Source organism: Calypte anna, chromosome 1, assembly GCF_003957555.1.
Source record: "Calypte anna isolate BGI_N300 chromosome 1, bCalAnn1_v1.p, whole genome shotgun sequence".
Taxonomy (NCBI): domain Eukaryota; kingdom Metazoa; phylum Chordata; class Aves; order Apodiformes; family Trochilidae; genus Calypte; species Calypte anna.
Window position 1 is genome coordinate 61,610,042 of NC_044244.1, and position 16,427 is coordinate 61,626,468.

At 44.5% G+C, this 16,427-nt stretch overlaps 1 protein-coding gene across 1 annotated transcript in view; it reads left to right on the forward strand.

The window, feature by feature from the left end:
- The window catches only part of TMTC1 (transmembrane O-mannosyltransferase targeting cadherins 1), a 144,361-nt gene extending 128,755 nt beyond the window's left edge, over positions 1-15,606 (forward strand). The window contains exons 13-20 of the mRNA XM_030469098.1: positions 567-675; positions 3,463-3,565; positions 6,589-6,724; positions 7,880-8,024; positions 8,438-8,575; positions 8,969-9,091; positions 9,672-9,749; positions 10,453-15,606. Coding sequence (XP_030324958.1) covers positions 567-675; positions 3,463-3,565; positions 6,589-6,724; positions 7,880-8,024; positions 8,438-8,575; positions 8,969-9,091; positions 9,672-9,749; positions 10,453-10,593 — 973 coding nt within the window. The 3' untranslated portion in view covers positions 10,594-15,606. The remainder of the gene's footprint in view (positions 1-566; positions 676-3,462; positions 3,566-6,588; positions 6,725-7,879; positions 8,025-8,437; positions 8,576-8,968; positions 9,092-9,671; positions 9,750-10,452) is intronic.
- The last annotated feature ends 821 nt before the right edge of the window (positions 15,607-16,427 follow it).

Sequence of the window (16,427 nt, forward strand, 5' to 3'; positions counted from 1 at the left end):
TTCCTGGAGACACTTGTCATCTTTTCCTTCATGTATCTTTAACTCCTGATGGGGTGAATGGGGCTGAATGTGATGCATTTGCCATAAAGAGAAATATTAATAGGAAATGTACAGTAGGACTGAAGAAGTTTACACAGTCTAATGGTAATAGCACAACAGACAGAGCCTGTGACCTGTAGTGCTTGCTTGAGAGCCAAAATAAAATACTTCGTGCTCTTTGTTGTGTGGAGCTGCAGAATGCACTGGTTTGGGGGTGTTTTGTCTTCCCCAGGATTATGGCATAGTGCTCAGTATGGCAGCCCCCAGAATTAGCAGACCAAATGGCAGATTCATTAAAGCTCAGGTCCTCCCAGCACCTGAGAATGACATCTGGAAAGAGCAATGGGCCAAGGAGGTGCTAGGTACACACACTGTGGAGAGGACGCTTGAGTGGATCATTTCACCGCTGTTGAAAAAGCCAAATGGAGGACATCAGTGTGATGACTTAAAATCAGTGGGATGACTTAAAATGTGTGCTTACAGGAACGTTCCTTTCTTTTTTTTTCCCCTCCTTCCTTGTCCTGCAGATCCCAAGGGAAGAAGGAAGAAGCTGTAATCTTACTGCGGGACTCCATTAAGTACGGCCCCGATTTTGCAGATGCTTACTCAAGCCTGGCCTCGCTGCTGGCTGAACAGGTACTGGGCATCCCTCCAGCTCTCATGTCCTCTGCTCACGTGTCTGCACTGCTGCCACGGCACCTCCTGAGCATCCCCACAGAGCACTCTCACCTCACATGCCTGTGGTGGCAAGCGTGGGTCCAGGGCTGCCTGCAGGGAGCTCTCAGGCTGCTGTAGAGATGACTTTTTCAGGATAGGAGGCAACTTGTTGGCAGTGAGTAATTCCACCCACCTGATGTGGCTCTGAATCACATCACTGTTGAGGCAGTGAGTAAATACACTCTTCGCAGCTCCCCTTGTCTGTGGCAAAATCTTAATCCCTTGCACCTTGAATATTGTGACAGAATAGTCAGCACTTCCCCCTCAGACGTACATGCCAATGTGGATAACCTTGAGATTTCATAATAAATCACTCTAAAGCCAAGAAATGTCAGAAACCAGGTGGCCTCTGCAGCCCAAATTCTGCTCCCTGCATGCATGCATCAGAATATGGCCCTTAATTACTGTGGTAGATGGTCACATATAGGGGTTGGGAAGGCTGGCTAGCCTTATGTTGCTCTTAATGAGCATCTGTTCAATATTTTATTTAACCTCATTGTTCAATACCTGCCTCCAGGTTTATTTACTGTGCATGGCCCAGGGTGAGCTCTGGAGGCAGGATTACTCATTTCCTCTTGGGTTTGTTCCCCGTGCTCATTACTCAGGGCTCTCCCTACTCTCTGTAGTTAAGGAATTTATTTCTACGAGGTCCCTGTGAGGTGAAGTATTGTCCCCATGGAGGAAAAGGGAAATCAAGGCACAAAATTCTTGATTTCAGGAGAAGCCACAAAGTGTGGGTGCCCACATCAAGACCACCAAGCCCCACATCACCCCTACAGCAGCAGGTGAGGGATGCTGAGCTTTGGGCATTGCTCCCACAGACTGCAGCCACAACCACTGGCCCCACTCTGGGCTGGGTGTTGAGGTCTTCACAGACTAGACAGCTCCAGCACATCTCTGCAGACCTCTAGAAAATTAATTTTTTTTTCTCCCTCAAGTTTCAAATCTAAGTGTTCCATAAATCCTAAAGCTTTCTTTAAAGTTTGCTGAATGCCAATGTAGACAAAGCAAAAGAGAATAATCTTTAAGTGTTCCCCATTAATCTGGTTAGTTAAATCTTCTCTCTGCAAGGGAAGTGGATAATTTTCAGCAAACCAACAAGCAGAAGTCTCTTAGTGGCTTAGGCTTCTTTAATGATGCAGGTACTCTGCAAAACTCACCTATGACTTATGTGGTTTACTGAAAGGTGTGCTATTTTATTTTCCCTTTTGAAGGACTTTCAAATATTTGAGTATTATCAATATCACCTGCAGGGATCTAGAGATACAGTGTATTAATTGAAGACCCTCACTGAATGGGAACTGTGCTGAATAAGCCCATCATGAAGAGTCTCCTTCAAGTATAGGAAATGTGTCCTCTGCAGTGGTACCTGGTTTTAATATTAATTGAGATTATGAACTAGAACTATTGATTTTAAGTAATAAAACCATTATGCAGTCCTGAGGTCCTCTGCCCAAAGCAAATGCTAGTAGTAAGTCCAGCAATAATTTATCTACTCTTCTGTGTAGATTGTTCATCCTCTTGTGACTTGAGTAAGAGGTAGGGAAAAGAAAAAGGGTTATTCCTCAGAGAAGACCTATTTCCTGCAGGCTTTTAACACCTCCCCATACTCAGCCACAGCAAATTATTACCTGATTCTGCAGCTCCTGCCTCTCAAACCCACCCTAGTGACTGCAGCAGTGGCTGTCCTATATACACATGCTGCTGTCCATGGCCATGGGCTGCAGAGTCACACCCTGATGCTGTGGTATGGGCAGAAGTTTTTGGGGTGCCATTTTTCCTCTTTGTCTGAGCAACAGTGTCCAAAATGGGTAAGTTACAAACCTGTTTTTCTGGCTACTTGTGGCCCAGAGTCTGACTCACAGACGTGAGGGTGTCTGTGGTGCCAGGCAGTGTGCAGGAGGCTACATGGACAGCATCACTGTGGAGCTTTGGGCAAAGGACCAGTGGGACACTTTGCATGGGCAGGATGTTCCCAAAGAAATGATCTGTATTTCCCAGAAATACTCAGTACCCACAAACCTACTTAAAATCTGTGCAAAATGTAATGTCTCAGTGCATCTGGGAACTGGCATGATGGCACATCCCATCAATCCCAGTAAGCTACATCTCACACACAGACAATGCCTGGTTTTAATCTGAATCTTGTCAGATTTTTCCCACTCTTCCATTGATCCTCATCCTCCTCCAGCTTCCCTCATCACAAGCTCCCCATCCCCTGGGCATCACGCACGCCAAGCTTTCAGTCCTTGCATTTTCTCTGCTGCTAAGGGAACAAACAGCAGAGCTTGAGAGGGAAGAAGTTAGCCAGTAAGATGCTCATTAAATAAATAAAATCAGCTCACAGATGACAGATATTTCTCAACAGAACCAACCCCCATTTCTGTGTGTCTCCTAGCCAGGTGTGTGCCCAGCTGGACTCACTGATGTTGCACAGGAGCCACATTTTCTGGATGCTATTTCTTTTTTTCACAGGTTGCTCCAATTTCCAATGTATAGCTTTAAGTTATTTGAATTGCTCTGGGATACCATATGGCAGCTACATGGCATCCATGCCATGGGGTAAAATTTTGGTGTCCTAGAAGGTGCAGTGACTGGCACTCTGAGCTCCCTGCACAGGGAGGGTATTGTTACAAAATGCAGGTATGAAGCAAATGTTGCTGACACCCTTTCTTCCATAGCTAAGAATTCTCCTTTTCTTTTAAGGAACGGCTTAAGGAAGCAGAGGAGGTCTATAAGGCTGGCATAGAGAATTGCCCAGAGAGCTCTGATCTCCATAACAACTATGGTGTTTTCTTGGTTGATACTGGTAAGTGAGAAGGAGCAAAGGGTTACCCCTCTGTGCCTTTTTTGCTTTGACTTTTTATTATTCAGCAGAACTCATCTAAAAGGGTAGCAAAAGCTTCTGAAGCAGTAGATGTGCCTCCACTGTAGCTTGGAAATAAATATCTCTGTACAGCTGAGATGTTACAGTGAACTGAAATTCATCATCAATGCAGGCACTGTGTGGCAGTGATGTTCAGAGTTGTTGTTGTTTTCTAGAGTGTTTCTCACTGTCTTCACATAGGCAGTTGTCCTCTTCAGTTTGAGCTGGGCAGCACCCTGACAATACTGCTGGTTCTTCAGGCACAGCAAACCAAATCTCAGGTACATGAGTGGATCATTATGGCCTTTGGAGAACTTGCAGCTCTACTTCGTGACAAAGTGACTCTTGGACTGTTAAGGTTGCATGTGACCTCTGTAAAACCAAACATGGCTTTTAAATCACAATCATCTGTGAAACCAACACCTAAGATACCATGGGGCCTTTATTTTCTGGGCTCCTAGTTCCTATCCAACTTACCTGGACTCAGGCAATGCCTGGCATCCACATAACAAAATAAAATTTAAAAAGCCTCTGTAACTGCCACTTTTATTGTCAGCTTTATAAGCAAGGCCAAGTTTGACAAACAACTAGCATAAACCAAACTACTGTCGCCCTCCAGAAGAGAGCTGGGCCTCCATGATGAAGTATTACAGGCTTAAAGTGCATGGTTGCTACCCAGTCTTTCCCTTTCACACTGCACCCAGCTCTGGTGGTGCTTGGGACAAAAGGACAATAGTGTCTGTCAGTCTGCAGCTGGCTGGTACTACCTCTGAGCTGATGCTCAGCCGTCACTCTTCTTTTGTACCAATATGAAATCAATACAAAGCCAAAATAAGTATCCATAATTTAAAAAAAAGCATCATGGCATTAGCAACAAGAGGTTGAGGTTCTCAATTTGTGCTCTGGAAAAATGTGAGCTTGTGAATTATAAGAATTGCTCAGTACTTTCACTCTTGACAATTGCACTCATCTTTGCTTCCCAACCCAGATAAACTGCCCCGTTCCTGCCAGACATTGCAGTTCAAATGCGCTGCAGTGCTCTTTCTATTTTTTGCACTTCTTTATTCTGCTTAAGTCAAACTTAACTTTTCCTGGTTTACTCCCGCACTTCCCCACATACAACAGGAAAAAAACCAAACCACTAACTTTTGATTCTTCAGGCATGGTGTGTAAATAACCCTCCTGGAAACATGACAAGGTGTGAAGGAAGCAGCTGGCAGCAAGCCGGTCACAGGCTGAGCTCTTCCCTGGCAAGCTCAGGAAGATGCTGTGAAACACTTCTCTAGTTAACTTGCAGGATTTTGTGCAGCAGGACTCAAGCAATGCCAGCTCTGAGGACCCTTAGCTCTGGGCAGCTCTGCAGTGGCCACAGGCACTTAATGTGTCTCCTTCGAGGATGCTCATTATCCCTGTGTGTTGGGCAGGGGAGACACTGCTGGGCTTACAGACTGAGGTGCAGGAACAGCTGCTTCACAGAAAGCTTTGTAGATACAATTTTTGAACACATTTGTTCATCTGTGGGAGAAGATTCAGGCTGGTTCTGGACTTTTTTTCAAAAGTCCTACCCCGAAAGATGTATTGTTGCCACTGGAGGAGTCTTAAGTGCTTCTCTATCTCCCTACAGAGATGCCCCTTCTCTCTCCTGTAAAGGAAAAGCCAAGAAGTAACAACTTTACTTCTATGTTGCAAAGGTAGTCTCAAAGAAACCAGATCTGAAAAGCTGTGAAAATAAAGTTCCTACAGCAGTGTGTGTTCGGTGTCCCAGCACGCGTGGGCTGTTTTCAAGTTCTGCCTTCCAGCTAGAAGTGGAATTAAATACATTGTGAAGTATCTTGGCTTAAAAAAATGCCAATACCGAAAAGCTTTGTTGGTGGACAAAGCTCTGTGAGTTTGTTTCAGTTTTCATCAGGAGATTATCTGGTCTAGAGTGTGCAAATGACTGAAACAAGCTCTGGGATTAAAAATACAATATTCACATTGTTGAAATGCAGGAACTATATGTTGTGTGGGAACTTTGTTTTATAAAATACTAATTTATTTAGTAGGTAGTCAGCAGGCTCTGTCTGAGGAAAGCGCCGCAAGATCTTCAGGAAAGCCATAATTTAGAAAACAGAAAAAACAAAAAATGAACAAACAAACAAACAAATCCCCATTAGAAACAGAACTTTAGGCTTTTGGGCTTGTGGCCTGCCACCTCTGTTACTGCATGGTGTTCTGTTTTGCTGTGGTGCTTGGTGATGTCATGGACTGCAGGACCTTGCACCGGGGGACATTTTCAGACAGTGAAGCAGTGCCACCCAATGGCTCCTCTGCAACACAGAACTGGTTCCTGTCTGCTCCAGTGTGGGCACCTGGGCACCTGTGGGCTGGGATTTATTGCCCTGAGGTGGGAATTAGCTGGTCACTGGCAGCCACTCCCATTCTGGTTGAGCAATGCGTGGAGACTGAGCAGGGCCAATGCAACAGAGGTGGAGGGAATAGTTTGGAAAGAGCTGGAACTGTTTTGCAGCTCTGGTGAGGCTGTAGGGAATACTGAGTGGGTTATTCTCTGTGTCTCCATTGATCCTGTCTCCAGTGGGCCAGGGTGGAAGTCTGCTCCACCAGGAGGTGGGACAAGTGTTCCAGCCCCCTCTCTGGGGTGGGCTCCATCCTTAGCACAGGGGGTGCATTCTGCCTGCAGGGTGATCAGAGGGTGCTTTCAATCAGGGGTCTGTACCCTTGACTTGCAAAAATCCACCCCTAGAAAATCTGTTTCTCAGGATCATTCCTGAATATTGGAGCCTAAATCTTAGTTTGGACAGCAATTTTCCTTACAGTTAATCCTAAAAGGCTGAGGCAGGATTTCTTTCCGAAAATAGTTCTCATGCATAGTGCAATGGATGAAATAAAACTCAGAACATTACTGCTTGCTGAATTTGTGACAGTTTTTTCAGATGCACCAGTTTAATAGCTGTTTTTCCCTCCAGGGGCTCCTGAGCGAGCTGTGTCCCACTACAGGCAGGCCATCCTCCTGAGCCCCACTCACCACGTGGCCATGGTGAACCTGGGCAGGCTTCACCGCTCCCTGGGGCAGAACAAAGAGGCTGAAGCATGGTACAAGCGGTAAGAATTTGGGATGGGAGACAGGTTTCCCTCCTCCCCCTGTACAGCTTGTCTCTGCTAAAGGGCGTCTGATACATGAATCTCTCAGTGCATGTGGGGTTTTCCTCCTTTCCTTCTCCATCCATTTTGAAACCAGATAAACCTTTGGCTATTTTAGGTGAGTGATTAGAGAGGCAGCATGGACTCAGGTAGCATTGACTTCCCTGGAGCATTCCATTCCTAATCCCCCAGGAGGGACACACTGCTGCTTTTGGTTGGGGGATGCTGTAGTGATAAAGTCAGAGGCTTAGTGGCATGAGCAGGTTGTTAGCACTGTTCCTACACTGCTCAAAGCTGGTCTGTGGGTGCTGCACCATTAATAGCCATAACTGCTGCAGAGCCCATCACCAAAACCATGGCACCATTAGGAACTCCAGCCCTTCTCATCAATGTGCCAGTAGTCAGACTCTGACTTCTAGTATGCAGCAGGGTGGACAGAAGTTGTCTCCTTTTTGTCATCCAGATTTGTGCTCACAGTCCACAGGTCCTGCCACTTCCAGCTACCCTCCATCCTTCTTCATCTTCACATGCAGGTTCATGGTGGCCCTCTCCCTTTCTCAAGTGGCCAGAGGAATTGTTGCTGCTGGTGTGCTCGTTCTGGGGCTGTTTAGCCTTGAGAAAAGAAGAATGCAAAGAGGGGATCTTATTAATGTCTATAAATATCTGAGGGGTGTGTGTCAAGAGGATAAGGCCAATGTCTTTTCAGTGGTGCCCATTTATAGGACAAGAAATAATGAGCTTAAGCTAGAACATAGGAGGCTCCACCTCAACATGAGGAGAAACATCTTTACTGTGAGGGTGACAGAGCACTGGAACAGGCTTCCTGGAGAGGGTGTGGAGTCTGCTTCTCTGGAGACTTTGAAAACCCACCTGGATGTGTTCCTGTGTGGCCTGCTCTAGGTTATCCTGCTTTGGCAGGGGGTTGGACTACATGATCTCTGGAAGTCCCTTCCAACCCCTAACATTTTATGGTTCCTCCCTGGGATCTTAGATTTGTGCTCCCTAGGGTGGGATGAGCAGGGTGCAGATCTTTAATCATCCATCCCAGCACAAGCCACACTTTGCTCTTCCACTTTGATCCCATACAACCTGAAAACATCTCTCCCCAAATTTCAGGGCACTGAAGGTATCCCGAAAGGCTGAAATCCTGTCTCCACTGGGGGCTCTGTATTACAACACGGGGCGGTATGAAGAAGCTTTGCAGGTTTACAGAGAAGCAGCATCACTGCAGCCTTTCAACAGAGAGATCCGACTGGCACTGGTAAGTGTGGGGTGAGCTCTGCCAGGGCAGGACCACTCAAATGGACTGGGGTGGCTGCATTACTGTGAATATTGACCCAAGGCTCAGAGCTTGGTTCTACTTCCATGCTTGGTTTTACCTCCACACATGCCATCCAGCGACTGTCTCACCTGTCCTTGTTTTCTCCCTACTCCTCCTGACCTCAGACCCTTGGATCAGACACTGCCTTTCTAGCTGAGCAGCACTTGGCATAGAGAAAATCTGACTGGCCCCTCACTTGCTAGGAAGGGTTGGTCCTTTCACATGTTCTCGAGTTGCCTCTTAACACCACCCACAGGAGAAGCGTGAGCCCAGCACCAGCCACTGGGTGCAGTGTGTATAAAAGAGGTCTGAGCTTTTTAAGATAATAACCCTTTTATAATGTGGCTCCACAGGCTCAGGTTTTAGCAATGATGGGGAGGACGAAAGAAGCTGAAAAGATGACAAACCATATCCTTAACGAGGATGCAGAGTGTCTGGAGTGCTACCGCCTTCTCTCAGCCATCTACAGCAAGCAGGAGCACTACACCAAGGTACAGTGGCCATGGGGTACCCTTTTCCCAAGGGCTAACACAGAGTGCTCAGGCTTAATTTGACACCCTATCTCTCCAGAGACATGTCACATGCCTTAGCACATATCCACTAGAGAAGTTCTTTTTACTAAAACCTTCTGTTTAGCTAGGTATGGGCACTGAAGCTAAGTGGTGTGGTTTCTTACCACTTCTCCTGCTGTCAGCCCTACTGACCATCAGCCACAAGGATCTAAAAAACTCATTTCCACATGTGCCAGTGGTGTGGGGCCAAGAAGGGAAAGAAGAAGTTTACTTTTGTGCTGGGAGTCCCTAGTGGTGATGAGAGCATAAAGAGTGGAAAGGTGCAGAGTACAGTAACACGTCATCCTCTTTTTTCATCCTCATTTTCCACAGGCACTTGAAGCTATAGAAAAAGCTCTTCAGCTAAAACCAAAGGATCCAAGAGTCATATCAGAGCTCTTTTTCACTAAAGGAAACCAGCTAAGAGAACAGAATCTCCTTGACAAGGCTTTTGAGGTACGACTGCCCTCAGCCCTATGGATGGTTTCATAGGTTAAAAGATAAAGAGTTAACTCATTGCATCTAATACTCCCTGGTGCATACACCCAGGCTGTTGGTCTTGGCAGCTTAGCAGTTCACCTTCTTTCCTCATGCACAGTGGCAAAAGCAATGGGAAGGGATAGCACTGCCCTCAGGTCCTGGCAAAACCTCCAAATTAAAGCCTTGCAGATGTAGAGCTCCACAACCCACCTTTGTGTTGTGGTTGGCAGAATCCTGGCCAAGGAAATGACCTGGACATGCAGTGTCCAGTGATGGAGGGTGGCCAGGAGAGGGACCAATCCAGGGACTGGTATGGCTCCTTTACAGTGCTGTGGGCAGGGAAGACCTGTGAGATGAGCACAGCAGGGAAGCAGTAAATTATTGTTGCCTCTGCTGTAAAGAAACTGAAATTCAGCTTGTGCATTGTAAGAAGAATGTAAAATTATATTTTAAATGGATTTAGAAGGAGAAGAAACTCCATTTCTCTTTCACCTACAGCACTGGTTTTGTTTGAAGAGTCAGCTTTTTAACCTAAAAATGTTTCATATTTATATAGAGCTACAAACGGGCTGTGGAACTCAACCCTGACCAAGCACAGGCCTGGATGAATATGGGAGGCATTGAGCACATCAAGGTATGGCCATTTTTCTTAAGCTGTCGAATCAGGACAGAAAGCTGAATTTGTTTAAGACCACCAAGAGTTGCGTGTTTGTGAATAGTAAGTGTCCCTCACATACTTTATCCAAAAATGAGGAAAGTCTGTCCACCCCAACTAGAATTTTCTAACCATGTTGCTGAAGAATACGTGTCCTGTAATGTGAATCTCATATTTTAAGAAGGCAGGCTGCAAGGAACAACCTTCCCATCACTGAAGTTTTCCTGCTTCAGTTGTTGACCTACCTTAGAAACATGTCACCCTGAGCTGACTTTTAAGATTCTTCTCTACCTAATTAATTTAATAAAGATGTCTAATGCAGAAGACTGGCATGAAATTATGGAAATAGGCAGCCCACCCCGTGCTTGCTTATCTTTTGAATACTTTAGCATATCATTATGATTTGGGTCTGAAGGAGTCACATTGTGTGATATCCTCTGAGTAAAATTAACTCTTCTAGTACAACGTAACAGAAAAATGTAAACCTACTTCTTGCCATGTGTGTTTGATCCAGCTTAGGCTACTGGCACTTGCTTATCCATTTCAAAATGAATAAGTATTCCTGTTGCCTAACAATATCAAGTTTTATAAACTCTTCTATCCTTATTTATTACAGTCTTCACCATTCCCAAGGAAAAAACTTTCTGTGCAAAATAAGAACTGTCACTCATTTTCTTTGCAGGGGAGCTACATCACTGCCCGTGGCTACTATGAGAAAGCCTTACAGCTGGTTCCAAACAGCAAGTTGCTGAAGGAGAATCTGGCAAAGCTGGATCGCTTGGAGAAACGTTTTCAGGAAGTTCAGGAGAAAGACCAAACATAGCATTCAGTCACCAGTGGAAGGAAACTCGTACCCCTTGGAGAAGAGTGTGGAGGAAGCCTGATGCTCAGAATGATGATGAAGGAACTTGGATGGGACTCAGAAGGCAGATTTTGAATGCATGCTTATGTTTGACCAAAGTTGCAGGAGACACTGGGCTCCTGTGGGACGTGCTGGAGAATGAATGAAACCCTTTCTTTAATCAAGATTCATGTTTAGGCTGAACCCATTTTCATTAAACTGGGAGTGCAGGTGGGACCTATAGCTACAGTATCTTGGTTATAACTGGGGAAATGATGGAGACAAAGCACTCACCCATTGCAGCAGGGGTGAAGTGGCACCTCCTGCTACTCAACACAGGCTCACTTCATCCACATAGAGTACCACTGATGGGCTTCATTGCAAATACTGCCAGGCCCTTCTGAGCCAGGAAAGATGGTCACATAAAAAGGTTTTTTCAGGGGGTTAATGTTGAGGAAATTGTGACCACTTTTGCAGTTCTAAATGTGACTTGAAAATTATTCTAAAAAAGGGAAAATGATACCTGAGTATCACCCTAGAAGAATGATTCTACAAATAGGACAAATGATCCTTTGACAGAAAACCTCACCTGAATGTTTTACTCATAAATTATTCTGTAGTAATTCAGGTTCATGATGCCATTATTGTTAAATATCATATGGCTTTACCCTTTGCCCTCTCTCTCCAGACCAAATAATTATTACTCTGAAAAAAATGGAAGCATCCAAAGGCAATGGGAAGCTCTTGAATTACTTGTCTTCCTGTCCATTGCCCAGTAAAAAAACCAAACAACTAAACAACTAGCAAACAATATGATCAATAAAGGGGGCAAAGTAAAGCCACATTAAAATGACAGAAGATTTCCTAGCCTGGAAAGTTGCTAAAGAGGCATTTCTAATTGGTGTGCAGGGACAGAACCCATTTATCATGGTGATAACACTGACAAAACATTATATCAAAGTGTTCTCACCCCTCCCCCCAAAGACACAGAAAATTACCTATAGCTAATCAGTTATAAATCTATATTTTAAAATACTGGAGTGGGAAAACAAATTCTTTTCTGAATTGGGGCTTTTATTTTTTAGCTTTATTTATTTAACTTATAATAGTCAAATAATTAATATATTTTTCAGTTTTATACGAATTGGGCAGTATCCATCACAGCTGGCCACGTGGCTGGGTGTTGTGACTTGTATTGTCTGAAGTCAGAAAAATGTAGGACCACAGAGATGTGCTTGAATAACTCCCCCTAATGATGCTTCCAAAGCATATGGCTGCAGAGCACATTGGACCATACTGTCACTGCAATAGCAGCACTTCTGCTGCTTCCACCAGAGTCTGTACTAGTTCACAGAGCATGTTAATGATGCCACTACCTTTGGGTTTGGACATCAGACTAGGTCAACAGTTTTTTCCTCTAACAGCAGGAGGGTAGCATAGAGGTTGTTATATTTGAGCTTGATTGTGGGCAATCCCAACAGAAAAGCAGCCCAGGGCTTGGCATTATTAGTAATGAGCAGCTCAGATTAGCTATGCAATGCCTGGCTACACATCTGCCAGGAAAAACTTGAGTGGTGGTGACCCATGTGGTGCCCGGGTTGAGGTTTTCCTGACCATGGCACCTTGGGAATCTCCAGATTCAGTCATCATGATGGGGCAGCTGTGTGCTGGTGGTTCTGATAACTCCATTTAAAAACTTTGTGTCCGGCCACTACTTGTAGTCAAATTACTGACAAATTATTAACATGGCTCTGTCTGTATTTGGAGCTCAGAGGGAATCCAGAGTGGTGAAGATGTCTGTCCTGCTCGGGCTTGTGGACCTGCTAGAGCCTTGAATGTGCTCCCACTGAGATGAGGCTGGACTTGGGGGGTCCCTGTTGGCCAAAGAGAGTGGCCAATGCCTACAGCTGAGCAGAGGTGGGAGTGAAAGACCCTTCTGGGGAGAAGGTGGTGACATATTTCTGGGCTGCCTCCCTTCAAACCAGCTTCTGAAGGGAGCAGCTGGGAAAACCCCAAGCAATTCTTCTGCTGGTGAACTTTTCCTTCTCCTCCCAGCCCACAGCAGCCTACTTTGCTTTCTGGGGCTGGGGGCAGGTTGGAGATGGTGGGGATGGGTCAGCCACCCTTGTCTTTTCACACAATTTTATGGCCATGGACTTGCTGACCTGATGTTTCTGTAGGTTCCCCACTGTATGCCACACATGGAATTAGCTTTGCAGAGCCCCTTCTGCCAGGATGTCCAGGAGGAGAATGAGGCTTGTGTCAGCAAAGTCCTGTTGGATGGGGAAACCAAAGCTGAAATGTCCTCTGGGAGCAGTCAGTTCCCCACTGCTCATTGATAAGTTGTAGGACCATTAAGCTCTCTGCTTCACTCCAAGGTGAGTTTGCCTTCAGGGCAGCTTCACCAAAGCCCTGTGTGCCTGGGCTGGCAGTGAGGCTGGGGGCTGGCAGAGCTGTGTTTGGTGCAGCCCCCCACAGGGGACACATCTGCAGAGTGCATCAACAGCGACCTGAAATGTGGGGGACAGAGTTGGGGGATGATACGTCTCATTTTAGAAAGTGTATCAGCTATAAACTTTGCCTCATAAAGATATATTAAATGAATGCTATATATTCTGTATGCCCCACATCGGTGTGGCTTTAAATTGTGGCTGAAAAAAAATGTATTTTTTTTTCAAATATAGAAGAAGTATTTTTTATAGTAATGCAATGTGAGGGGGAAGACTTCATTTTGTGTTTTTAACTTAGGCTTAAATCACTTTGTCTTTCCTGAGAGACCTGGTAGAAATTATTGGCTTGGTTTTGGTCTAGAACACGATCAAAGCCACCTTGACCAATGCAGATGTAAAAGTATAACATAGCTTTGGGTGTCCCCCTTCCAGATCCAGGAGAATGATTACCATTTTTGCAACACTGTCTTACTTATGTAGAATAACAGAAAGGTGAGACCACCCCCCTAGTGAGGGAAGTGGTTTGGTTGGAAGGCAGGGCTGTGCTCATCCCCTTGCCAGATCTGGGCACGGAGCTTGATCTCCAGTTGAACTTGGTGATGCTTATATGCTGAAAGGATGACTCTCCACATTTTGGAGCTGGGTTTATGGTAGTCATGGAGAGAGGAGGGCTTGGTAATGAACCCCTCTTTTCTGAACCAGCACTTTATTACCCCATCTATGCAGTGTTATGGTCTGCAAACTGGCAGCATATCTGGAGAACGATTCCGACCATGAACTACCAAAGCAGTTAAACCCTCGTGAAGTTTTGGGCTGATTCCCTGTCTCATTGGCATCCGTGCTGAAATGCTGTGTTTGTTCAGGACATTAATCTTGTGAAAAGTTTATTGCAGACTAAGAAGAAGAATGGAGTATGATATGAAATGGGTTACCTCCACCAAAATGGAATGCTATTGTGGAAGATAAATTGAGCAACTTACCTTGTGATAAACTGGATATTATCCTAATTAATCACAGGAAATTTCCTCTTCCTCTAGCATCGCACAGCTTCTAAAATAATGAGTTATAAATACATTGCTTTCTGCCAACTTCAGTGCTCAGCATGGTTCACAGAGATTACAAATTAATAAATGGCTGAAGCTGTACCTGGTGGGGGAGAGTTTGTTCTCTCTGCAAGCTGCATTGGCTGTACCTCAGTGCTCACCAATATTAATGTGTAGAATTAACAGAAAGCTGGTTAGACAGGACTCTCATGGACTCACTGTGCATTTTAATTCTAAATGAAAAGCATAATAATTGTGTTGCTTTTCCCCATGAATAATATTTCCAACTGGTGGATTTTGTTTTCATTTTATTGCTTATTTAGTGTCCAGCATTCTTTGCTTCCATTCCTCCTCTATCCCCCAGGATAAAATATGCAGTGGGGGCATTTTCTCTCTCCCATAGGCTGCTTGGACTAGATTTTCCTACAAATGTGCAGGCAACTTGTTTTGGACAAACAGTAAGAGAATGCAGCAGTGCAAATGGCCTTCATTCCAGACATCTCAATGTGGATGGGGGGGTGTGCATGCAGGCAGATGGGTAGAAGATGTCTAAGTTAAAAAAAAAGAAAATAAGAGCCTAACTTGCAGGGCACACTGGATATTCCCTAAAATTATCTCCAAAGACTGAAAGCTTCTCAAGTTATAGAATGAGATATCATGTACAATATTTGGTGAAAGAAGATAATTGTCATTCTTATTTCAATAATTAGGCAATTTAGAATATAATTGTATGATCTTTTGCCCAAATTGTCCTCCAACTCAGTGAAACAATTGGAGTGCTTAAGTCTTTTCAATCTGTATGTGATTAATTTGCCCAAGTGCTCAATTTATATCTTTCATGTCTGCAATTATGCAGTCTTGGGAAAAAATTAGCCCTTAGAGGGTTTTTCTCTCATACCTTCAGTCTCCTGCAGCAATTTCATACTGCACCATTTTGCTTTCATGTACATTTAAATCCAACAGCGGGTGGGAAAAAAAATTAAAAAGTGCTTGGCATTCACTAGTGTTTCAATGTGGCAGTTGCTTCAGGTAATCTTGATAACTGTGCAAAAGTTCATTGCCATGTTTGTACTGACTTGCTGAAAATTTGTTTCCTCTGGAAAATACCCCCAGTGGCTTCTACAACTGTAGTACTGCAGAAATCTCTACCTGAAGTGGATGTTACACTGGGTGTCTCTCATGTGGGAGATGTTTGCATTGCCTGTTGTTCATATGGTTCTTATTTCTGTATCTATTTTTTTTTCTAATCAGTTGTGCATATCTTTAAAAAAAAACAACACAAACCAACAACAAGAAGACAGCCCATGGATTAGACACCCTTAAAAAAAATAAATTCACACATAGCAGCTGCTGGATGTATGTCAGTGGTACAGGAATTTGCAGTCTTTGCTTTTTTTCACTGTGGGATTTATGGCTAGATTTCACATTAAGGAGTTATGCTCAAAGTCTTTGCAAAAAAAAATTGTATGTAAATGTCTATTTTATATAAAAAGTAAGAAAAATGCCATGTCTCATTTTGTTCTCCTGGCTATGGGGTTAGTCTGTTCCTTAGGGCCAACTGTGAACAAGTTCTTCTGGAGTCGGAAGGACCAAAGTTTCTTACTTGACTTACATTTCACTGCCAAAGGGGTCCCAGTAATTGGTCATATAGGAACAACTATGCAGCACTTGTGTTTGAGTCTGATCCTGTAAAAATATTGGAGTGGGCATTTTTTTGGAGCCTGAGCATGGGAAAGGATGAGGGCTGGTGCTTATGTGGTCTTGGTGACTGGGTATGTTATACTGACATAAGCTCTTCATGTCAGGTTTCATACATCTGTCAGGAATGAGTCAAGTCTACAAAGTGCAAAGACAAAAATGGAACAGAAAAAGAATCTAAGTTTGTTTTAATTCCTTTCTCCCAGATGCTCCTGTGTGCTCCCAGGGCTTGGGTTCACTCAGAGGATCATGGTGGTAATTACCACCTCCATCAACAATGGACCTGAAAGGGAATCAAAAGCTCTGAATGCAAGCCACAGTGTTTCTTCCCATCTTGCTGTATGCAAACCCCCTCTGTAGCATGAAGGGTAATTGCAGGCTTACTTTGAAGTCGGCCCATACACCCAGAAGTTCTCCCAGATCCCAACATTAAGGGTTTTTTACTGGATCTTTCTACCCAACATCCCCCATAACCAGGTCCTCCTTTGTACTCACGGAGAAATAAAATGGACGACCAGGTCATAGTCCAGACCCTGTCACACAGAGCAGTGTGTGGGTTCTGTCCTTTCACCAAAATAAGGAATTCAGCATGGTGGCCTTTCCTCCCTCCATTCCCTGCTGGCAC